A 24,977-nucleotide genomic window follows, 5' to 3' on the forward strand; every position below is an offset into this window, starting at 1 on the left:
ATTTTATTGAATAGATCAATGCATTTGAGGTGTTTGATGAAATGCTCAAACCAAAGAACAATTCTTTTGTAGAAGGATTCATCAGCCAAAACACATGTCTGTGAAGTCTATGATATGATCCATTTAAGACATGTCAATTGGTTGGGTCACTACCTTAGGTTTAGGTGTAGATAATAACTAGCATTAGCACAAGCGGTTGTGTTACAACCAACTGACTTGAAGCTGTTGCTTCGGTTTTTATTCTTTACCTCTTGTAGCAATTGGGTTGAATTTCTCATTGTTTTCAGTGCTATTTATTTGTGTTTGTGGAGAATTGAGAAATGAGATTTGTTTTTCTGATATTCAGCTCAGAACTATTTGTAACATGATGTCCCTAATCACAGTTCAAGAATATTTGGTATAATTCTTCTTATTTCTCAATGATTTGGGTTGTGATTAAAATGTTGTTTTATGCTTAAAAATATTTTTGGATAGTGAACCAGATGTGTTAATTTTAGTAGGGTTAAGATTTTGGAGGTAGAATTGTGTGTTTAGATTACTGCCTATGATGCTAATCTTAGTTTAGATTTGAGTGTGGTTGTTGAGGCATGAAGTAATCTATGGGTTTTTAGAAGATATTAGGTTTATACTTAGTTTTTAGATGTAATCGTAGCTTTTTAGTTTCTACTCAGCTTTTCAGTAATGACAAGGTGCCTATCTGACCTTTTTTATAATGATTAAAGATATTTTGGCACTATTTCAAACAATACTATTTGATTATTAATTCGGATCGTTTGTGCAATCTACCAGCTACTGTTACCCAACCATGAAATGTCAAATGCCTTGGAAGAATTCATGAAGAACACACAGACCTCATGCACACACACTCACACCCAAGTATTTGCCTCTATAGATGAAACAGACCTAGCTGATGAGTCCAATTTCAGCCCGAAAAATACACATCGGCCATTAGGCAACCGTGAAGCTGTTCGCAAGTACCGGAAGAAGAAGAAGAAGAAAGCTCATACTGCCTTCTTAGAAGAGGAGGTAGAAAAACTTAGGTTGATGTCAACTGTTAAATATATCTGTTAAGTATATCAGATAATCAGATTTTGAACTTCTATTATGTTGTTGCTTTTCTATTTTTTTAATGATTTTTGACCTGTACTCTTTATTAGAGTTTGTTAGAATTGCATTTCTATTGAACCAGATACATACTCTCATTTTATATAACCAATTTGGCTTTTAGATAATAAGTTATATGTAATTTAAAAAAAACCAACAATTGAACCGGTTGAACCACCGATCCAACCAGTGAACCAGTAAACCAAAGCTTTAGCGGTTCGATATCCGGTCTGATTCTGATAACATTGATTTGCAAATGATTTGTTCTGTCTTGGAACTCATCACGTCAATATAACCATTCATTTTCACTTTGACATGTCTACAGACCAGCATATTTATTTCCCCCAACTAGAGGACAGTCATAGTGATACCAACTTCAAAAATCTATCAAATATGTTTTGAATAACGAATTCAAAACCAATCCACATTTATATGCAAAAATTTAAATTTTTCAATTCATTTTGTATGAAGTCAAGGGATTAAAAAATGAGAAGGGTTCAAATGCCTCCATTTTTAAAAGTTTTAATAACTCAAAATCTAAAACTTAAGAGTCAAAATAAAACCGTTGGATATGATCTACATCATTTTATTATGCATGTGTAAAAATTTATGACATTCCAACTTTAATTTGATTGTCATCCAGAGTTTGTAAAAAATGTACTAATGTGGATAATTTAGAGACGTTGATTTTTCAACTTATTGATTCACATAAAAACAACATTGAAATGTGATATTTTTTTTAATAAGCATATAGATAAAATGACATAGATCACATTAAACGGTTTTATTTTAACTTTTAAGTTTTAGATTTTGAACTATAAAAGTTTTTAAAAATGGAGGCATGATGGAGGCACAAAAAATTGAGGTATTTGAACCCTCCTCTTAAAAAATAATGAAAAATGAATGCGTTAAAATTAATTTAAAATTCTTCTGTTTTAACCGTTGACTTCATACCAAATGAATTGAAAAATTTATAATTAATTTAGTATATAAATACATTATCCATTATCCATAAAGTGGATCGTTTTGAACGATTAGGATTCGTTGTTTGAAATCAATATGACTACGAATTAAAAAATAATGATGTTATAGTAGTCATATTCTAAGAAAATAAAATAATTAATTAAAGAAATTTCAAACTCAGCAAAAACGCAGAGTAGATTTGTGTATCACTCGAACTAATCTGCTTGTGAGATTTATGAAAATGCAGACTAGTTGTTTATTCTTTATTTTTGAAAATACTACAAATTAAAAAATCGGCTGTTTTTTATGGGTTAGTACAGAGTAGAGACAGACTACACACTACACAGTACGTAGCAAGCTGTACAATAAGTAATGGGATTCTCTGTGGCAGATTAGAATGCGCCGCTGGTACGGGATGAAGTAGTTTGGAATTTTCAATTTTGGATTGATGGACAAGAATTAATTAAAGATAGAAATATATTTATTGATTGGTTCATGGAGTGCGAATTTCCTGAAGAAGAGGATCCGAAGTGGAATGCAGGAGGCTGCTTTAATATTCGTGCAAAAGCAGATCGAAACTCAAAATCTGTGGTACCTTAGGTGAGATATGAATGAATTGGTCTTGGTCATCATTCATCAGTCATCACATCATCGGCCGCGGGAGCGTGAGTGACGACCTCATTCTTAGGCTTAGCTGCTCTTAGTCTTAGCTGATATGATATGATATGATATGATATGTCTTTCCAAAACCCATTGGCGGCGCTAAAGTCTGCGTCAGATCAGAATCAGATGCAAACCAAACAGAGACTGGTTGAGCGGCGTCAGATGGTACTATGGTAGGGTAGGTGCAAACCAAATAATTCTATTCTTCTTCTTCATACTTCCATTCCATCCCATTCCACAATCCTATCCTGACCACTTCATTTCCATTGGGGTACGGTACCTTAGCAGATTTGAAGGATCAAGTACATGCATCAATTTCATTTTCATTTTCATTTTCATTGGGGATCAAACCCAACCCTATTTTGCTAATGGCATCACCGCAAAAAACTAAAACAAGAGTCAAATCATCCATAAATCATCGCTGGTTAACCACACAAATACAATCATTTCAGCCCGACAAGTTCAAACTCAAAACAACACTCAACTCTCAAAACAAATCTTCACATTCAGACAACCACCCAGTACCAGTACCACTACCAGTACCAGCACCAGTACCAGTACCAGTAACTACATCCCAGTTAGCAACAACACTTGCAGCCGTCTGGAGTTACATTGCCCTACCTCCACTTCTCAAATCTCACCACAAGGCTAATGCACTACAATGTACAAACCACATCTCAGCTTATCAAGATCTCAAAGCAATCAAGGCAAAAATTATATCTTCTTATTATAAAATGGCCACTGCTGATATTTTGTGGGATAAGAGCTATATGAGCGCTATATTTGAACCAAAATATCTGGATATTGCAACAAGTGTACACAATGCAAAACGTAATTACTGCACAGTTGAAATTACAGAAGATCCACTATGTCGTATTGATGAAATGCAAGAGGCTGTCTCGCAGAAAGAAGAAGAGGCAATGGTGCTGTTAAAAAATGAAGTTTCTCATCAACAATCAGAGACCAAACTTAAATTGTCAACATCAAATTCTTGTGTAAATACCGACAAAGAATTATTAAAGAGCTCCTCTTCCACAATCAGCGAATGTACAGTGAATAAATTCACTGACAAAGGTTATGGAGGTAGAAGTGACAGTCTTCAAGATGATTTCGCCAGGCATCAACTTTTCGTGCAGGACCAGATCAAAGGTGTAATTTATGTTCATAGACATGCTGTAGCAGGTGCATTGGCCGGTACAACAGTTAGTCTCTGTCTGCACCCGGTTGATACTGTAAAGACCATTATTCAATCGAGGGGCACGGGAGGTTATTCATTCTATCAAGTACTTAGGCAGACTTTAACTGAAAGAGGTATGGTTTAAATGTGAGAGTCATTCATACTTTACCAGTAAATCGTATTATGGTATGAAACAGCAACTTGCTGTTGCTATGGTGCTCTTAATTAGTACTATGACTGCTTTCTCTTTTATTTTCTTCTTTTTTTTCTCTTTTATTTTCTTCTTTTGATGGTGCTTAATTTTGAAGCTGATTGGTGAATTGAGTACATTGGTTAAACTCAGGTTGAATTGTATATTTCAGAAGTTAATTTTAATTTAGTGCTTAAATTTTTTATTCAATTGGGAAGAACAGTTTGCATACCCATCAAGCCTTTTAAAGTATGCATTGGCTGGAATCTCTATGCTTTATTTTTATAAAAGCACGTACTGTGCCCATGTATTAGAGATACTTTTTGAGCTTAATTTGTAATCATCCGTTCTTATTTTAATTTTTTTAGGTTTATTGGGACTTTACCGAGGTATAGCAAGCAATATTGCTTCGTCAGCACCAATCTCTGCTATTTACACATTTACGTATGAATCAGTGAAGGGAATTCTGCTACCTACTTTTCCCAAGGTAATGTAAATTTGACCTCTATGCTACCCTTTATTAGGTATGTGCTTCTTAAATTTGTCTAATTCGATAATCAATGTTCATGCAAAAGGAGTACCAGTCAGTGACGCATTGCATTGCGGGTGCCTGTTCAAGTGTTGCTACTTCCTTCGTCTTTACTCCTAGTGAACGAATAAAGCAACAAATGCAAGTTGGTACGCAGTACCAGAATTGTTGGTACGTTCGTATATTTTATGCATCATTTTTCTTTATTTATGCAATTACAGTTGAGTGGGTTATATAATTTTTCACAACTGATGGGCAACATAAAAGTTTTATTTATTAGGAATGTTGTGGCTGGTTGTATTGAAAAAGGAGGTGTGGCGACATTGTACGCTGGTTGGCGAGCTGTTCTTTGTCGAAATATCCCTCATTCTATTATTAAGGTAAATATTTTTAATTGTGTTCCGTTTCCTTTAACACTTTTTTTTTAACTATAATTTTTTTTTTTTTCTAATATGATTCTTTTGGGTCTTTTTTTAGTTCTATACCTATGAAAGGTTGAAGCAATTTATTTTGGAGGATACACCTGATTCTACTCTTAGTTCATGGCAAACAGTCAGTCCTTGAATCTTATTACTTTTCTTTATGATGCAAGTTCGATTTGTTATCCATAGTAATTTGATACACTTTCTGGAATATTTCAGCTCACATGTGGAGGCATGGCAGGAGCAACTGCAGCGCTGTTCACTACTCCTTTTGATGTGGTCAAGACGAGAATTCAGACACAAGTACCTTTTCAAAAAATAATGGATCAATTAATCATGTTTTTTCCTTTTCTTTTTTTATATTATATTGCAATTGATTTTATATTAATTAAGTTCATGTTGCTATGTATTGTAGGCTCCTGGCACAGCAACAAAGTATAACGGGGTTCTCCAAGCACTTAACAAGATAATAAAGAATGAAGGTGTACCAGGTTTATACAGGTAAAACTAAGATGAACGTAAAATGATTAAGTGATTTACCGATCAACTCTCTCTAGTTCACTAGTTGTTAATTTGTACCGCTCTTGTTTCAGGGGCTTAACACCCAGGTTGGGTATGTATATTTCTCAAGGGTCCATCTTTTTTGCTTCGTATGAGTTCCTCAAGACTCTCTTTGCTCTTGATGTTGAAACACAGTCACAGTCTTCTAAACATGAAAGTAAAAGAAATGATAGCCCTCTGTTGCACAATTCATAAAATGTCATTCGTTTAGTTTTCGCTCAATTTCAAGCCAAGTGGACCAGGGTGCTACTTTTAGCCAAGTAGATTGGCTTGCCGGTAACAACTCTTGTTTAACCTTCTTTCAGGCTATCATTTTTAAGCAGTAACTTCTTTTTTTTTTTGTGAGATAAATTCAGAATTGACTCTAATATTCTGGCAACTTTTTTTTTTTTTGGCAGGTATACAACTAACTGAGACAGTGCATCAGTTAGAAAGATACATTACTAATACTGACCAATGTGTTCCCATATAATTTTGCTCCAATATGTCCATCAAAAGTGACTGATTCTGACAAAGGGTTTCATCAAGCACGAAGCACTGATTATAGAGCAGGATTTTGTTCAATTTTGTTTGTTAAAACAGGGTGACATTGCTAACAAAAAGAAAAAGGACAAGAAGATAGCATTCTTTTATTTGTATTCTTGAATGAATTTAATATTCAATTTTGCTTAAGCTGCTATACAGAATATATCTAGATTTAGTTGATCATAGTTCACTAGTTTGTATGTTAATAGAAGAAGCCTCTTATGCTTGTGCTTTATTAGAATGTTACTTACTAATTAACATAGAAGACTAGCACTTAATGTGGGGGACTGACATTTACACTAGTAAATTTGTTATTAACACAACACGATCTGAATTTAAATTTGATTGACAAATATGCCCCTGCTTAATTACTTAAATTAGCACAGCTGCAAATTTGACAACTCTCTAGCAGGCAGAAGAATAAATAAATAAATGCACAAATAAATAGATAAATAAATAAAATTAACAATTAAAAGTAATATATTTAGATATAGGTTGTTCTGTTCCTGATTTGATGAATAATTAAGCAATCAAGTAGTAGAGTAAATCCAACACGAAAGGTATGAAAAAAAAGTAGATGCAGAACAAGTTTGTAACAAAAGGCAAACACTTGAATTAGTACAAAATAAGAAGCACTTGAATAGTTGATGAACCAGATAGAATTGTAAGGTTGGTCATTGCTGCTATCATTTCCAATTTTAGCAGCATATTAAAATTAATAAGGTGGAGAGGGTTGGGTTGGGTGAGATTACAATTTCATTTCATTTTGAAAACAGGATGTACATTGACATTAATTTGTCTAATATTATCGATTTTGTGAATGCATTCTTTGAGCCTCTTCAATTTGTGGGGTATGGCAGCCATATTTTTTTCACTCTTCTCTCTAAAAAGACGCAACTTGTCCTTAATTTTGTCATCAACTTCAACTTTTGCCTCCTCCTCCTCCTCCTCCTCCTCTTTAGTCAAGTCAACTTCTGCAAAGAAAACTAATGTTTGATTTGAATATTTCAAGGGTTTGCACATATAATACTGAAGTTAGAGTAGATCTAGAAAAGAAAAGAAAAGAGATTAGTTACCAGCGGAGGAAGGCATAGGCGGATGAATTGGCCTGTGAGCAGCGAGCTTGGAGCTAAGCGCCTGGGCAAGCAGATCTGGCACGGTTTTTCGGTAATCTATGACTCTTCGTGCAATCTCCTTCAATTCTGACTGCAATTTCTCCATCTCCATCTCCTCCCTCTCATCTTCATCACTCTCCATTTGTTTCCTCTTACCTAGGGTTTGACTTGCCATTTTCTCTCTCTCACTCTGCCTCTCCCTCTTCTCCCTCTCCCTCTCCCCGCTGCGCGAATTCGAAATTGGCAAATATAATATGTAATTAGTTGCCTTCTTTACCCTAGGCCCATGCATGCTTGGCCCAGTCTCAAAACAGGCAGGCCTGAGGGCTGAGGGCTGAGGGCTGAGGGCTGAGGGCTGAGGCCTCAACCAACGGCAACGGAATTCAATTAGGGAATTGACGAGTGGGGACGAGTGGGTCAGGACTCAGGTGGTCGTGTCGAATCGATAAGATTCCCTGAAAGCGGCAGCAGCGACACTCCCTATTCGCCTATTCCCAATTCCCAACCCAATATTAGCTTTGGGTCTTCTCTTCTGTGACCTACCAACCTCTACATGTATATATGTATATGACACTTTAATTGCTCTATTATTCATGTTAATTGATTTCCATTGGATAAAATTGCAAAATTCATAACTTCATCTACTTTAAACATATATTGCACAATATTCAATTTCTATATTCTTGAGCAGTGCATATATATATGCTTTCATTGCAAAATTTCTTATTTATGCCTTAATTTATATTTTTATAAAATTAATGAGGAGTGCATGAATTGAGGGGGAGCCATCTCATTTTTATTGATATATTTGTTTTATTTCCTCCCTTTCTATGATTTCCAAAAATGGAGATAGATATTGTAAGTTCGTTAAAATTGGTATTCGCTAACACATGGAGAATTAAAATTTTGACTTTTTTGGAATATCCAATTTATGCACTCACTTGCGATATATGTTTTGCAAATTGTCAAAAGGGAGAGATCGTTGGACTATACAATAATATACTTAGTTTGTTTGACTATATTTGCAAAATATATATTTAGTGAATTTAACAATTTCCTTGATTTGAGATATTTGCAGGTTCATAAGATTTAGAATTGCAACATGATTATTGAGGCTCTTTCTTTGTCTTTGAGATAATTGACTGAATCATTATTCTGATGAAAGCTAAGACTTCAAAATCAATATCTAATCCAAAATTTAGTGCTCGCTTTTTGTATTAGAGCATTTAGTGCTCTTGGGCCATGTGACTTTCCAAAATTTGTAAGGACTCATCGGTTCCACCTTGTACTCATTTTTCATTGAATAAAAAAATCCACGTCATCTCAAAACTCGTGAAGCCCCAAAGACATAGGTGTTAGTGCTGAAATGACAATAGGCCGGCCCCCAAGAATTAAGCTGCCAAGTGGTATTGCGGTCCCAATAAATTTCAAATTTTCCAAAACAATTTTTTTTTTAGATTATAGTATTAATAAAAATTTGGATGAGATTCCATTGGGTATATCCGTATTTGCGATAGTAGAATACTTGTGGCTGAATCAAAATAAATTCTATGTCTACTTACAATATATAATTTGTGTAAGAATAAGACAGATGACTGAAATCTAATCGTAGACGGTCTGGTCTGGTCTGGTCCGGTACGGCGTTGGATCTGAATTTAAAGATTAGACCACTTCTTACTGGAGATATTATTTGAGAATTGAGATAGGCTCCACCACCTGTTGCTCTTCTATTCTATTGTCCCATCTCTTCTCCTTCTCCTCCTCCTCCTATCAATCAAACACATTTCTTTTCTCACCTCTTGCTCTTGCTCTTCATGGAGAGGCTGGTAGCCTTGGAAGAGAGAGAGAGAGAGAGAGAGGATACAGAACAACAACCCATGGCCAGGAGCGGGATGTTGATCTCGTGCTGGGGCCGGTTTGGTGTGGCCTCGCTTTGGCGGCGACTGAAGCAATTCGAGAAGAAAAGGAGGCGAAGAAACAACTTATTAAGAAGTGGAGGTCTGAATTATGATCCCCTCAGCTATGCACAAAACTTCGACGAGGGCCTATACGAATACGACGATCAAGAAGAAGCCCGAATATTGTTGCAACAAAATTTCTCCACCCGTTTCGCGCAGGTTCGCCAACCCGCTGCAACATGAATTCATTAATTTAGTAAGGTGAGAATGTGATCATGCATGAGGTAGGTTAATAATATCTATATATATATATATTATTACATTTTTCATATATAAGCATAATAATTAAAACAATCACAGGAGTTGGAGCACAGGCACAGCAGTTTACTTTAATTTAGTGGCATGCAATGCATCATGCTGTCATGCATGAGCCTGCCAGCTGGCTCAGCATTTTTGTAAGAATACGTAGACTTCAGGAGTGCGACAATTTCTATTCACGAAATTAATTAATTGTTTGCTGTATACGCAAAATTGGAAGGGTTACTTTGAAAATTTATTGTTTTATGAATTGAAGTGTAAATAAATATCTATGTACTATTTCTGTTCTTACGTACAGCTAGCATTTGTACTAAAAATGTGGGGATTCCATTAGCCTTTAGCCTTTAGCCTTTAGCTAGTCTAATTTAATTTCTATGGTCTTTAATATTAGAGAAGGGAATATTTCATTTAATTACTAGACGACAATTAAGTTATTTTTCTGATGAAGTTGATTGAAAATATTTTTATGGTCAGAATTTTTTGACTTGAAAACCCTTAATTTTTCCTCATCACTAAATTAAGGCGATCGATGTAAATATCCAAGCTAGGTTCTGCACGCGCGCATTCCGTGTTGGGGACATTGAAATAGAAATGTATCGAATATGTTTGAAATGAATGAAATAGAGTGTAATTATAGTAAAAAAAAAGAAGAAGAAAAATGAAGGGATCGAAGACATCATACATGTCCTTCAATTAATATTACATTTAGGTTTCTCAGGCAGATCAAGTATATATAGCATCTTCTTAAGCTCATCAATGAGATTTTATGGATTTAACTTCAAAAATTACTGAATTAGATTCAAACAATAAATCTAAATCCTTAAATTCAGTCTAATTTACAGTTAGAAAAAGAAGCAATTTAGTATAAAGTTTAGCGGTAAAAATATATTTGTAAGTTAATTTTAATGCATTTATTTTTTTATTAATTTTTAACTTATTAATTGACTTTAATAGATTAATTAAATAGGTTTTGAACTATAGTTCAACTGTAGATTTCTCTCTATTATATTTTATTGAATGAGATATTTCGTGGAAGGAAGAAATATTTTATTCTATACAACAACGCTCAATTAGAATTAGAGATATTTCGTCGTCTCTAGAATTAGCAAATAGTCTATTTTGTAGGAGTAGCAACAAACTAAAATATTTTATATTACACAAATTAAGGGAGAATAATATAAAAACATTTTTTTTGTTTCTTATTCTATTTTTTTAATACTCGAAAAGTGAGTTCTTCATAATAATTTGTGTATGGAATTATGGATCATGTGTGTCCAATTAATGCCGCATGTCAAATGAATCCGATTTTTTTATTTATATCAAAAAATAATATAAAATTTTAAAAAATAACCAAACATCAGGTGTATTTTTAAAACTACTCAAATCGGAAAATAATTTTCCGGTTTTTAGTCCCAAAACCAAAAAAAAATTCTGAAAATGGGACTTTCCAATTTTTTTTTTTTATTTTATAAAACTCATTTACATGTATACATATACATATATTATATATACATATATATATACATGTATTATATTATGAGGAGGGATCCGATTACATCCTTTTTTGGTGACACCGAATTACACCCTCCATTTTCAAAGTTTACAAAGTCCAAACAGTCGATCCAAACCGTTCAACTTGTTAAATATGTTAAAATGTGCTTGCAGATCAAATTTTATATTTTTTGGAATTTTTTTACTATTTATTAAGTATTTCACAAAATTGCTATATTCAGATCGTTGAATTTTTGTACGCATCTAATAAATAGTAAAAAAAATTCAGAAAAATGTAAAATTTGATTTGCAAGCACATTTTAACATATCCAACAAGTTGAATGGTTTGAATCAACTGTATGGACTTTGTAAACATAGGGTGTAATCCGGTGTCACCAAAAAAGGGTGTAATCGGATCCCTCCTCCATATATTACATACACACACACACACACACATATATATTATATTATATTATATTATATTATATTATATATACATATATTATAAAAAAAATAAGTTTATAAAAAAAACGTCTATAAATAAAATACCGATCGTTGTACGTCTACCGTTGAACGAAAACTTAAACTGAATTTTTTAGACACTAAATGACGTTTTTGTGAAATTATGGTGCTTCGGATGTGACAATGCTCGGGATTTTTTTGGGCAAAATCGGATCCGTCTCGTCCACCCCTTTCCAAAAAGTGATCATACACCGAAATCCAACTTTTCTAGCCAAAGTTATGACTGTTTAAAGTTTTTTCGAAAGCTGAACATTGGAAATTCATAACTAACTGTAGAAAAATTCAAATAAATTCAAATTTATGTCAATTATGTGTATTTTTTAATGTTCTACATGTTGGTGTAATCACTTTTCCAGTTTGACCCCTATATCAGTCCAGACTTGCTGATTTACCAGCAGAGGTCAAATTTGATATACATATACATATATTATACATATGAGGAGGGATCAAGTTACAACAATTTTTGAGTTACAACAAGTATTTTTTACATTTTCAAAGTCCAAATTGTCGATCCAAACCGTTAGATGTGATCTCTACAATAAAATGTGCTTGGAGACCAAATTTTACATTTTTTTGTAATTTTTTTACTATTTATTAAGATGAGTACAAAAACTAGTCAAATTCAAACCATTGAATTTTGTACCCATCTTAATAAATAGTAAAAAAATTCCAAAAATGTCAAATTTGGTCTCCAAGCACATTTTATTGTAGAGATCACATCTAATGGTTTGGATCGATGTTTTGGACTTTGAAAATGTAGAAAATGCTTGTTGTAACTTGTTATAACTCAAAAATTATTGTAACTTGATCCCTCCTCTATACATATACATATATTATACATATAAATTTTTTATTTATATCCAAACAAAAAATTTAAAATTTTTCCAGTCATAACACCAATTACCGGAAAAATTTAGTGCTTAAAAAATTCAGTTTAAGTTTTCGTTCAACGGTAGGCATACAACGATTGGTATTTTTTTTTTTATAATATATGTATATATAATATATGTATATTTATATGTATATATAATATAATATAATATATGTATATATGTAAATGAGTTTTATAAAAATTAAAATAAAAAATAGAAAATTCCATTTCCGGAAAAAAAAATTTGGTTTTGGGACTAAAAACTGGAAAAAAATTTTCCGGAATTGAATGTCGGAATTTTTTTTTCCGGTTTTAGACATCAATTTCCGGAAAAAAATCCAGTAATTGGTGCTAAAATCAGAAGAAAAAAAATTCTGATTGGGTAGTTCTGGAAATACAGCAGCAGTTTTGTTATTTTTTTAATTTTATATTATTTTTAGATATAAATAAAAAAATCGGCAAATGAACTATATATATTTATCTAATTATTGAGATGAAAGTAGAGATCAGAAGCTCGTAGGGGTGAAAAAGGTATAGATAATATTCGATTTGTATTAAAAAAAAATTAGATGTGCATATCTAATATTTGAATATACATGTGGATATGAATACAGATATTGTTTTACATTTTAATTATTCGTACAAATAGTAGATATATATTATATATTATAAAAAAATATTGTTATTAACCATTTTAATTAGATAAATATTATGAATTTTAGTATATTTTTAATATTTTTATATTAATTTAATAAATATCCAATTGAATATGTATCGGACTGATATCCGATCCGAAAATTAGAAAAGAATATGGATCCGTATCGGCTCCGTTTTCACCCCAAGAACCTCGTCATCGCCACTGAATGAGAGCCTTTGTTTGTTTTTATTTTGACACCTTAAATTTTTCTGTTGGAAAAAATAATGATGGCATGTCTCCAGAATCGAGATAATAAAAATAATGATGGCATTTTTGTGAGGCAATAGCGTTTTGTCATTTTCATTGAATAATAAAAACTTTATGTTAACTTATTGAATAAGGAATTAATTAAGGATACATGTAAGAAAAACTATTGTTAACTTATCGAATGTTATGTTTGTGATTTATTTATTTAATTTATTGTTATTACATTATAGGGTAATTGATAAATATAAAAAGTATATATGATAATATTTCTATTCGTACATGTAATTATATAATTTTTATTTAATAATAATTCGTTATCTGTCATATTTTAATGATCTCGAGGAATAATTGTTGGTATAAATTTACATAATATTCGAATAGTTAGAAATTAATTAAAATCAAATCAAATTGAAATAGAGTTACCCGGATCATATACAAAACACTGTCCTTATGCTTATTCCGTCTCATCGTGCAAGATGGAATTGCAACCAAGAGAAGAGACTGCGCACATATATATATTCAAAGGTCAGAGAGAGATTTAATTAGAAGTAATGAAAGATTAAGGTGTCTCATTATAATTGAAAAAGAAAACTGTAAAAATGTATCAAAAGGATGTACAATATAAGAAAAAAAAAACTGAAAACGCTTCTTCAGTTTTATTGATTTAAATGAGATATGAAATTTATAATTTAGTCCTCAAGTATATAAATATTTAGAAATAATGATTAAATTATGAGTTTTCAAATAAAGCTCCAACAATCCCCCACTAAACTCAAAATTTAAGTATATCAAACAGAAGATTATATAGAAGCAAATTGTTCGATATTAATATTGTGTATCGATGAAGTAGTTTATAAACTTTGAACTTCATCTAGTATCGATAGTTTTAGTTTGGAGGAAACATAGTGAACTATGTCTTGAACTCGTTCCTTTTATTCAAAATTCAATCACCACACGCACAATATGGAGCTTCTCATCGCAGTACGCGCATTAATGGCTTTACGGAAGTCTTGGATTTTTCATGAGAGTCTTAAAGGCTTACCCATGCCTCGCACCGCGGCCGTTACAGACACTCTCGTATAGGTGAGTTCCTACCAAGAATATGTGTAGATTCATATCCTACGGAAATTACTGCCTCGGTTCTCACTAAAAGCTAAATTGCTCAACCTACCATCTACATAGAACACACTCATCGTAAGGATGGGATTGGAGTCGATGCTCCTAAAAGTGTGCACTTTTTTGGTCAACTTATCGGTTTGTTATTACCCATTGAATCTCTATCAAGGGATTGCCTATCAGAGATTGAGTTGCCACCGCAAGATGACCCATTAGGGCTAAACCCATCCCCCTCGATGAAATTATTAGGACTTTAATTTTAGTCCATTATATATATAATTTTCATGTCAATCAATCATCATTCATTGCTTGAGTTTGGAAGTAGTTTCTTTTACCTGTCAAAGAAACTTGCAAAACAATATCCTTCGAATAATTGTAATTAGCAATAAACTTCACATAATTATTTCAATAATAACATGAGATAATTAATCACATCACGGTGAAATAAAGTTTTAATCACAAATATCATTATGCATGCTTAATATCATAATACACATTAAATGTAGATTTGGTTTAATATTTCAATGTTTATACCCTCACACATTTTCTGCTATATATACAAGAAAATGATTAAACCTCAATTATGCAAGATCAACTTCTATATGAGATAATTATAGTACAATCTCATTGAATTTTCAAAATATAATATCTAACCAAATTACATATTTGGTCATCATGATCAACTAAATGAGTATTTTTTTATTTCATACTCTCATATTTAGTTTTCCTTTATCAAATTTATCATTACGTCTCATAAAAATAATGACATATATTCAATATTCATTTATATTTTGATAACATATTGTATCAGTTGTAGTAAATTAGTTTTATTTCTTCTTTGGCCATTAAGTCAAAAAAAAAAATCTTTTTAATTCGGTCATCAGGTGAATATCTTTGTTTAATTTCCTTTTTATCTATTCATTTTTTATCGGAATAATTAAGAGAATAGTCAAGATAGTTATAAATGGTTTATAATTACTAAGGCAATTATAAGAGCATTTAATTTTCAGTTTTCATGGTTGTAATAATTAATTACATTCTTTGGTTATAAATAGAAGAGCAACGAGGGTCAAAATTAATGGGTTTTTTTTAGGGAGATGATATAAGTACCCGCACTCTCATACCCCCATTGTACCCCTCAATTTTATTTGTTCAATCTCGTCAACATTTCTCATGATCTATAAGGAATTTTGCGAATCTAAAACCACGAACGTCTTCTACGCAATTTTATCTTTCAAATGAGATCCATGATGACATACTTTCGAGCTCGTCATCACACAAGTATTTATACCTCGTAATTTAAGTATTTATAGCTAGTATTTTTCACATATGACACTGCTGACATTTAAAAGTATTAATATCAAGTATTACAAGTATTTATAGCTATGCACTGAAGTATTTATACCTATGTGGTCAACTATTTTTGTTAGAGAAAGGTTGACGCAGGGACGATTAGGGAAATGTGATGCGGAGATGCGGGGTCCACGATTGGGGATAAATACTTACAAGTATAGGTATAAATACTTGTACGATGCGGTATAAATATTTGCACAATGAGGTATAAATACTTGTATGACGATGAATCCGAAAGTACGTCATCATGGATCTCATTTGAAAGATAAAATTGCGTATAATACATTCGTGGTTTTAGATTCGCAAAATTCCTCATAGAACGTGAGAAATGTGGAAGATATTGAAAAAAAGAAAAAAAAAACCCACCTCTAAAAATATGTATGATTCTTCTCCCCATGTAATTTGAGTGGTCCCTCTATATAGTTATATCAAGTTAGATATGCAAGTATTAATTTCTTAATTTGCAAGTATTAATTTATTATCTTCCAAGTATTTATACTAATATTTTGAATCAATTTCATTAAACTAGTTAGTTAAGTTAGTTTATGGGAAGTTAAAATCTGTTTAAGAGATGGGGGTACAATGGGGGTACTGGAGTGTGGGGATTGAAATAATTATTCTTTTTTTAATTCATTGTTATTATTTTATTTAATGACATTTCAATTTTTCATCAACAACCCTAGAAATTTTCCGATGGTCGTAAATTATTATTATTTTTTTACAAATAAATCCACTGTTAAATATTCACCAGAAATTGTATTCTTCTTTTTTCAGAAAATAATTTTTAAATCCAATTACTTTATTTATGAATAACAAAATCAGACTTCAGAATTTTGTTACTGTAAGTTTCTTTATTTCATTATTATATTTCTTATTAAATTTCAACAATATTTCTTTATTATTATTGTTGAGATGTAATTTGTTTTATTTAACAGTAGGGATCCAAATTATACTAGAACCAATAAAATATAAACATTTCTATCAACCATATTCACATAGCCTAAATAATGAGGTATGTACGTTATTTTCTTTTTAATAAACTTGATGTATATAAATGGTCATTCAATAGAAATATATGATAAAAGTAACAAATATTATAAGATCAAATTTGAGTTTTTTTTTTATTATTTAATACCGGATCATATTTTCAAAGTTATAAGTATAGTATATTTGCACCCTTTCACATATGATCTCTGGTAGTATGATTTATAATATTGACAATAATTCCGTAATTCCGATTAGATCTGCATAATTTATATTTCTGAACTTGTCAGATTTTATTAAATTAATAATGGACTATATATCTACTATATTTATACCAGAGAAAACTAGAGCCACTAATATTAAACCATAAGAAGACAAATCGGTGTAATAAATAATTATGGCAAATTATTACCAATGCAACTTTTAAAGGATCAGAAAATTCTGAAATCCATATTAATTTAAGATTTCATGTTCAAATCAAAATTATTGAAGTTTTCTATTTAATTTCTCCAACCATAACTTAATTAGAAATTTACCAAATTTAATTTCAGAGAATTATATAATAATTAAAATTTCTATCCGAATTATGGAGATACGCTTAAGATTGTTGGTATAAATTTAGAAAATATTCTAATAGTTAGAAATTAATTAAAATCAAATCAAATTGAAATAGAGTTACCTGAATCGTGTACGAAACATTTTCCTTAAGCGTATTCCGTCTCATCGTGCAAGATGGAATCACAACCAAGATAATTCGGGATTGTTGCTCCTTAGGCATGCTATAGAAGCAACTGACGATAACTCCGCAATATCTAGCATAAATTATAATTTTATTAATTGGAATAAAACGGACATGGAGAGTAAATTCAAGATACTTTACTTTTGTGGGAGTAAATCAAAGAAAGGTTTTATATTCCTTTTCTTTTACTTTTTCTAATCCTGCCGACATTGAGTAAATAAGAGAAAGGACTGCGACGCCCAAGGCCTTTTCCTCAAAACAAAAAAAGAGAGAAGGGACTGCGCACACACATATATATATTCAAAGGTCAGAGAGAGAGAGAGAGAGAGAGATTTAATTAGAAGTAATGAAAGATTAAGGTGTCTCATTGTAATTGAAAAAGAGAACTGAAAAAACGTATCAAAAGGATGTACAATATAAGGAAAAAAAAACTGAAAACGCTTCTTCAGTTTTTATTGATTTAAATGAGATATGAAATTTATAATTTAGTCGTCAAGTATATAAACATTTAGAAATAATGATTAAATGATGAGTTTTGAAATAAAGTTGTAACAATAATGAGAGAATAAGGATAACATAACTAGCAGTTAACAGATAAAAGTAATTAAGTTGCCAATTAATAAGACTAATAAGAGACCATTTTTTGTTTAGGTTGGAGACTCCGAAAGCAAAGAGAATTCATTGCACATATAGGCACGTGGATGGTGGATGGTGGATGGTGGATGTGAAGCTCGAGGAAAGGCAACCTTAATTTATATTGTTATTCGCAGTAATTATAATTTGTAACCTCTTTTATATGGAGATTTTCTTAATTAGTTGAGACTAAGAAAAGAGAGAGGAGAGAGGAGAGAGGAGAGAGGAGAGAGGAGCGAAAAGATAAAAGTAGAATAATGGAGTTGACTTATGACGCAGACGCGGCAAGGGCGGCAATTAATAATTATTCGTTATTAGTGTGTTGTGTTAGTTTAATAAATTTAATTTGTAAGTAATTAAATATTGAAAAAGGACAAAGAGATTGGTGCTTTTGATAAGAATAAAGCAGACACAGATCGGACGGCCCTGATTCACTATGCATTAACTGCAAAATGTGAGCGTATGCAGAGAATCCGAATTCAATTGGGTTGCGGATGTGGATGTGGATGTGGATGTGGATCTGGTTGCTTTGCTTGGGAACTAAAAAGTAAAAAGTAAAAAGGTAATTGAATTGGCGTGCTTATGGCGCTGGTTCCAAGTAAGTTATGCTGGCTCGACAGACACACACACAGAGACAGACAAAAGCTGATCGATCAAAAGCCAGCCACCCTCACCCTCTTTTTTTTTTTTCTTTTTTTTTCTTCACGTACACTACAGTCCTTTCTTATTCAGAAATAATAAAGCTAGAGAGAGGCATTTTAATTAATTAAATCATTGCTCTATTCTATTTCTATATCGTAGGTAGACACTTGCTAACGGGTAGGACGGGTAAAATAAATCTAACATAATAAATCTAACATATTCAAAATATTTCACATATTCACAAAAATGAATCTAACATATTTTTTTAACCTATTAAAAATAAATCCGAATTTCAAAAATAAAATCTAACATATTCAAAATAAATCTAATTATTTCACAAGTTCACATAATCACATCTAACAAATCTAACATAAATTAAATAAATCTAACATTCAATAAATCTAACAAATCTAACATAAATTAAATAAATCTAACAAATCTAACATAAACTAAATCTAACATTCAATTTAAATTATACGTTTATCTACAACAATAAATCTAATATCAAATTTTAAATTACTCTACAAAAATAAATTAATCTAACATAAAATAAATCTAACTTTTAAATTTCGCGGAAAAATCTTGCGGGAGGTGCCGAACTTTGTAATTTTGATACCTTCGTAATTTCGTAATCGGTTTAGCGAACCTCTAATTCCGTTTGCGTATTTGTAAAATGAATTAAATTACAACCATATGTTTTTTAAACAATAAATTTAAAAATTAAGAATAATGAAAAATGAGAATTTGAGATTGAGTTTGAGAGATTGAGAATTTGAGTTAGAAATTTAGAATGTGGAGAGGAAGAGGATTAGAGGGGTGTATTTAAAGAAAAAAAATGGAGAGGGAATAAAATTTGAAATTAAAAAAAAAAAAAAAAAAAAAAAAAAAAAAAAACCGGTGGAGGTGACCCGGGTGGGTCCGGCCGGGTTTGATTTGACCCGGCCCGGGCCCCTCTTGAACCGGCGGAAAAATTCAAAAGAATTTGAATTTCAAAATCTGGGTCGGGTACGGGTTATGGGGACGGGTACGGGTAACGGGTACGGGCAACCGGGTAAAGGCTGACGGGTACGGGTAGGAGGGTATAGGGGTACGGGTAGGCGGGTACGGGTTGGCGGGTAGACGGGTTTTTTTCAAAATTATGTTGTCCGGTCCGTTTATTACCCGTACCCGTCTACCCGTCTACCCGTTTGTACTCGGGCAACGGGTACGGGCCGGGCAATACGAGTTTAACCCGTTTCGGGTATAGCAAACCACTAATCGTAGGTTCGTAGCCGTAGGTAATTGCCAACCTAATAACCTATGCCTATCAACTTTTGTTGGGGGGGGGGCTAAAACCGGTCTGCCCGTGCCCGTGCTTGACCGGACCGTGTCCGTGCCAAGGGTACACAGATACACGGGTACAGATATTAAACGGATCCGATTTGGTTTTTCGAAAAAAACCTGTGCATACCCGGACCGTAGTGCCCGTTAACCCGTGCCTGTGAGCATGTACCTGTGAACCCGTGTCCGTGCCCATGCCCGTGTACTCTATACCCGTGTACCCCTACCCGTTTATATTTTAAATTTCAAAATTTTTCAAAATCCCCCCCCCGGACCGGTCAAATCAAATCGGGTCCGGATCGGTCGGACCCGTGCTGCCCCCGGGTCTTTTTTTTTATTAAATTTCAAATTTTATTCTCCCTCCAATCAAAACTCTTTAAATACCCCTCTCTTATACTCAATTTTTTCACATTCTCTCAATATCAAATTTTAATATTCTCAATTTTTAAATTTATTGTTTTAAAAAAATATAATTATAAATTTAATTCATTCTACAAATACGCAATCAGAATTATCAAGGTATCGAAATTACGAAGTTCGGCACATCCCGTAAGATTTATTTTTTTGAATATGTGAAGTAATTTGATTTGTTTTGAATATGTTAGATTTTATTTTTAAAATTTGGATTTATTTTTAATAGGTTAAATAAATAGGTTAGATTTATTTTTTGTCAATATGTGAAGTAATTAGATTTTATTTTTGAAATTCGGATTTATTTTTAATAAGTTAAAAAAAGATGTTACATTTCTTTCAAAAATGTTAGATTTATTTTGAATAAGTTAGATTTATTTTTAAAAATGTTACATTTATTTTTAAATAGATTAGATTTATTTTTAAATAGGTTACATTTATTTTAAAAATGTTAGATTTATTTTGAATATGTTAGATTTATTTTTGAAAATGGTAGATTTATTTTTAAATAGGTTAGATTTATTTTAAAAATATTAGATTTATTTAAAAAAATATATATATACTGTTTGGGCCTTTGTTTCGGCCAGAAATAGAGGCCGAAACAGCATATTTTTTCTGTTTTTTAATTTTTTTTTAAAATTCGGATTTATTTTTAATAGGTTAGATTTTATGTTTAAATTCGGATTTATTTTTCCATATGGTAGATTTACGTTAGATTTATTTTTTCATATGTTAATTTTATCTGAATTCAAATGTAATATGTTAGATTTATGTTAAGTAATTAGATTTATTTTTGAATATGTTAGATTTCATTTTTTAAATTCGGATTTATTTTTAAAAGGTTAAATAAATATGTTAGATTTATTTTTTGAATATGTTATTGTTAAGTAATTTACATTTATTTTTTTGAATAGGTTTAGAAAATGACAACTCCTCATTGCGAATCGGTGGAAGAACAAATCGCGAGATTTTTGACCAATATTTTTGGCCCCAATATGCCACCACCTAATTATCCACAGAATTATCAAAAAAGGGACAAAATGCTAGATTTAAATTATCAACAACCCTCAAATAAGTGCACCATATTATACTTCAAACGATCCAAACATGTATATTCCACAAGAAACACATCAACCGACATCACAGTATGCATATGGAGGCACTTCTTCTGTAGCATCGAGTCAATTCACGGACATTGACCCTATAAGAGGTACTCTTTCGACAAGTGTCTCTGAAATTCAAGAAGAAGATGTCCCTTATTCGACAAGTGTCCCCCCACAAAAACCAGCATGAAAGAAGGCTAAAAGATGACCCGAATACAATCAGCCGTGGTTGAGATACTATGATTGGACAAGAGATGGGGAGGGCACTATGCAATATCTACAATGTAAGATAAAAAATAGCAAGAAACCAGATTTTGAGTATAAAAACATATTGGTATGACTAGCTTTAAGAGACATGCCGAAATGCACAAAAAAAGGGTCAAAAACCAAGTGAAAATGCTGGATCGAGATAAATCCAAACTCTTATGAACGCAGATAGTACCAGAACCAACCCAAAATTTGATGAATAAAAAATGCTTAGTGAATTGTCCCGGTACATTACCCATAAATAACACCCAATAAGTTTGGGTGGTTGCCTGAGTTTTGCCTGGTTGGTCATTCGGGGGTGTGGTCAACCAATGTACAAGAGGATCCATCATAAAAAAATGGTTAGTGAAATAAAAAAACCAGTTTACCAACATAAAAAATGAGCTGAAAGCTACATTTGCATACCAAAAAATAAGGTCTCAATTACCTCCGATATATGGACTGTCGGTAAACATGGACTCGGGTACTCTTGTATTACTGGACATTGGATGGATGATAATTGGGTATTACAAAAGAGGGTATTAAGTTTTCGAGTATTGGAATCCCCGCATACTGCAAATGTAATTTTCAAATCCATTATTGAGGTTTTAGAAGAGTATAACTTTAAGAGAAATATGGATAACAAGATTTTTTTCTATCTCATTCGATAATGCTAGCAACAACCTAGCTTCCATTGAAATTTTTAAACGGTCACTAAACCCGATTATGAATGGTGAAATGTTTCACCAAAAGTGTGCTTGCCACATACTTAACCTCGTCGTGAAGGCGGGTCTTAAAACAAAAGTCGTAAACCTATTGATAATTAAATTTAAAGATGCTCTCAACCACATTGTTTCGAGCTAAGAAAGAAAACAACGGTTTGCGAGATTATGTGTCCACTATGGATTGAGCAAGTTGAAAGTACCTTGGGATATAAATATCCGTTGGAACTCTACGTTAAAGATGTTAAATCGATGCCTTCCTTACAAAGCTGTCATAGGGGAGGCTTGGAGAGGCTCCATCCCCGAGGGATTGGCATTGGAACTCACCAACGGAGAATGAGAGCAACTAAAAAGGGTTAAGGAGTTCCTAGGAACCTTTTTTACAGCAACTGTCAAACTATCCTGCTCGTACTCACCGACGTCATTTGAGTTGCTCAAACATCTCTATAACATCTCCAATGTATATAGTGAATTGGAACAAGCTGAAATCCACGATAAATCTCTCACGCCGATCGTAGATGCCATGAAACAAAAATTTCTAAAATATTGGGAAGATGTACCCCTCCTGGCCATTATCACAAACTGCCTTAACCCGGCATACAAGAAGTATTACACAATCAAAGAAGTTGAAAGGTACAAAGATAATCTACATTTAGACAAAACCGGGGTGGAGGCATACGTGAATTCGAAGTTCGATTAGATGTTTAACATATATAATTCAAGAATGAGTGGAAACCAGAACCCGTCTTTGTCCCATGCTGGCCCTAGGTATGAATATAAATATACATGTGTTTTTAATCTTTATTATTTATAATATCTACATTATTTGTCCGCTATTTTTTTTTTTAATAGTTTCACTTCTAGGAACACTAGCAGTGGTGGATTGTTAGCAGATTTCCAGTTGGAGAGCCAACCACACACATCCACAAACGAGTTATTGAGCTATATGTCTATGCTCAACGAAAATGAAGATGTTGACATCATTGTGTGGTGGAGGAGGCATGTAAGGATCTATCCAACGCTGGCGATGATGGCCCGCGATATATTTGCCGTGCTCGTGTCAACCGTCCCTTCCTAAAGTTGCTTTAGTTCGGCGAACAGGATCCTCTCCAATAAACGCAGTAAGTTGGGTGCACATGTCTTTGAGAGACTTGTGTGCTTGAAAGATTGGATTGATGCTGAAGAGCGCAAACAACATCTGCCTCAACAAGCATCATCACCCGAAGTCGACACTGAAGAAAGCGGTACCGAGGCGCGGCACGAGGACGAGGCTAATTCGAATTTAGACAGTGCGAAAGAGAGCGAACAATAGTATAGGAATGTGAACTTCTAGATAGGTAGTGTCGGTATAAATTTCTAACATCTTTTAATCTTTATGGTTATTTTTTAAATTATAAATTTCTAAACATTTTAATTAGTTTTTAAATTATTCATTTTAAAGAAGAATTACTAACAAAAAAAAAGTTAGAACTCTGCTTATGTTATTTTACATAACTGGTCCCAAGCTTGGAATAAAGGAGGAGGGTAGCTTTTATTTTTTAATCTATTGTTTTAAAATAAGAGCTTAATTACTTTTAAAGTAATTGATTTAAGAAATTTTTGATTTATATTTTATTATAACAAAAATTATTGAGTTTAAATATACAACCATGTCAAATGAATTTTAATAGGTATGAATTTGGATTTATAATTTATTGGTTTTCAAAGAAAAAAAAAAACAGAAAAAAAAATCGGACCCGGACCGGACCGCACGGCCCCTCTATCCGGACCGCCCTGCCCCCGAACCCGTGACGGGCAAGGGTATTAAATGGACAAGGTAGAGTTTTTGAAAAAAAAAAAAAACAGTGATGGCCTGCCCATTATACCCGTGTGCCCGTGATCGTGTCTATCCGTGCCCGTGCCTGAGTTTTGCCCAGACCGTCCGGCCCGATCCGTTTGCAAACCACTAGTTTCACGGCTCCAAATTATCATAACTTGTTACTTTTAATTTGATAGTTATGATTAAAAATTAAAGGTGGCATTTGGGTGCGTGCGATCGTCACTTGCTCATTTTGGAAAAGAAAACTATACAAAATAATCAATTATAAAAATATTGGAACTCAGACAGCATGATGTCAGTCAGTCATTTGTCCTTCCCTTTTTCTTTTCATCCCCTCAAAAGTGACTTTACAATTCCTTTTATATGATATGATATATTTAAATGACAGAAGAATCCCTAACATTAATTAATAATTGAGATGAAGGAATTATTTGAATTTGAATTTCATACTTAAATGAGGGAGTAATTATTAAAATAGGTACTAAGAATACTCTTTTCTTCACTTCAGTTCAGTGAGTCTGAGCCGAACCACAATCATACCCATATTCATATTCATATTCATACCGCAGCAGCGAGCAGCCGCACCGAGTAGAAATCGAATGAAATGTGAGTTGTTTGTTCGTTTAATCTTATCTG

At 32.5% G+C, this 24,977-nt stretch overlaps 2 protein-coding genes across 2 annotated transcripts; one reads left to right on the plus strand and one right to left on the minus strand.

Moving 5' to 3' along the window:
* The first annotated feature begins 2,782 nt into the window (after positions 1-2,782).
* Positions 2,783-6,217, plus strand: LOC144558525 (Mitochondrial substrate carrier family protein). The gene is made up of 9 exons (XM_078307366.1): positions 2,783-4,041; positions 4,466-4,584; positions 4,673-4,797; positions 4,907-5,006; positions 5,104-5,178; positions 5,268-5,351; positions 5,464-5,549; positions 5,642-5,885; positions 6,008-6,217. Exons 1-8 carry the CDS (start codon positions 3,099-3,101, stop codon positions 5,802-5,804), a joined length of 1,695 nt encoding a protein of 564 aa, XP_078163492.1. The 5' UTR covers positions 2,783-3,098; the 3' UTR covers positions 5,805-5,885; positions 6,008-6,217.
* Positions 6,218-6,690: 473 nt separating this feature from the next.
* On the minus strand, positions 6,691-7,465 carry LOC144558526 (uncharacterized). The gene is made up of 2 exons (XM_078307367.1): positions 7,211-7,465; positions 6,691-7,120 (listed from the first exon to the last, which is right to left on the minus strand). Exons 1-2 carry the CDS (start codon positions 7,422-7,424, stop codon positions 6,891-6,893), a joined length of 444 nt encoding a protein of 147 aa, XP_078163493.1. The 5' UTR covers positions 7,425-7,465; the 3' UTR covers positions 6,691-6,890.
* Between the last annotated feature and the right edge of the window lie 17,512 nt (positions 7,466-24,977).

This window comes from Carex rostrata, chromosome 8 (assembly GCF_964058835.1).
Source record: "Carex rostrata chromosome 8, lpCarRost1.2, whole genome shotgun sequence".
Classification (NCBI taxonomy): domain Eukaryota; kingdom Viridiplantae; phylum Streptophyta; class Magnoliopsida; order Poales; family Cyperaceae; genus Carex; species Carex rostrata.

Bases quoted from the DNA above. Each gene is read 5' to 3' on its own strand.
- LOC144558525 (XM_078307366.1), top strand. From the start codon at position 3,099: ATGGCATCACCGCAAAAAACTAAAACAAGAGTCAAATCATCCATAAAT. The intron at 4,798-4,906 runs GTACGTTCGTAT...TTTATTTATTAG, and splicing joins ACGCAGTACCAGAATTGTTG to GAATGTTGTGGCTGGTTGTA. The intron at 5,007-5,103 runs GTAAATATTTTT...GTCTTTTTTTAG, and splicing joins TCCCTCATTCTATTATTAAG to TTCTATACCTATGAAAGGTT.
- LOC144558526 (XM_078307367.1), bottom strand. From the start codon at position 7,424: ATGGCAAGTCAAACCCTAGGTAAGAGGAAACAAATGGAGAGTGATGAA. The intron at 7,121-7,210 runs GTAACTAATCTC...ATCAAACATTAG, and splicing joins GCCTATGCCTTCCTCCGCTG to TTTTCTTTGCAGAAGTTGAC.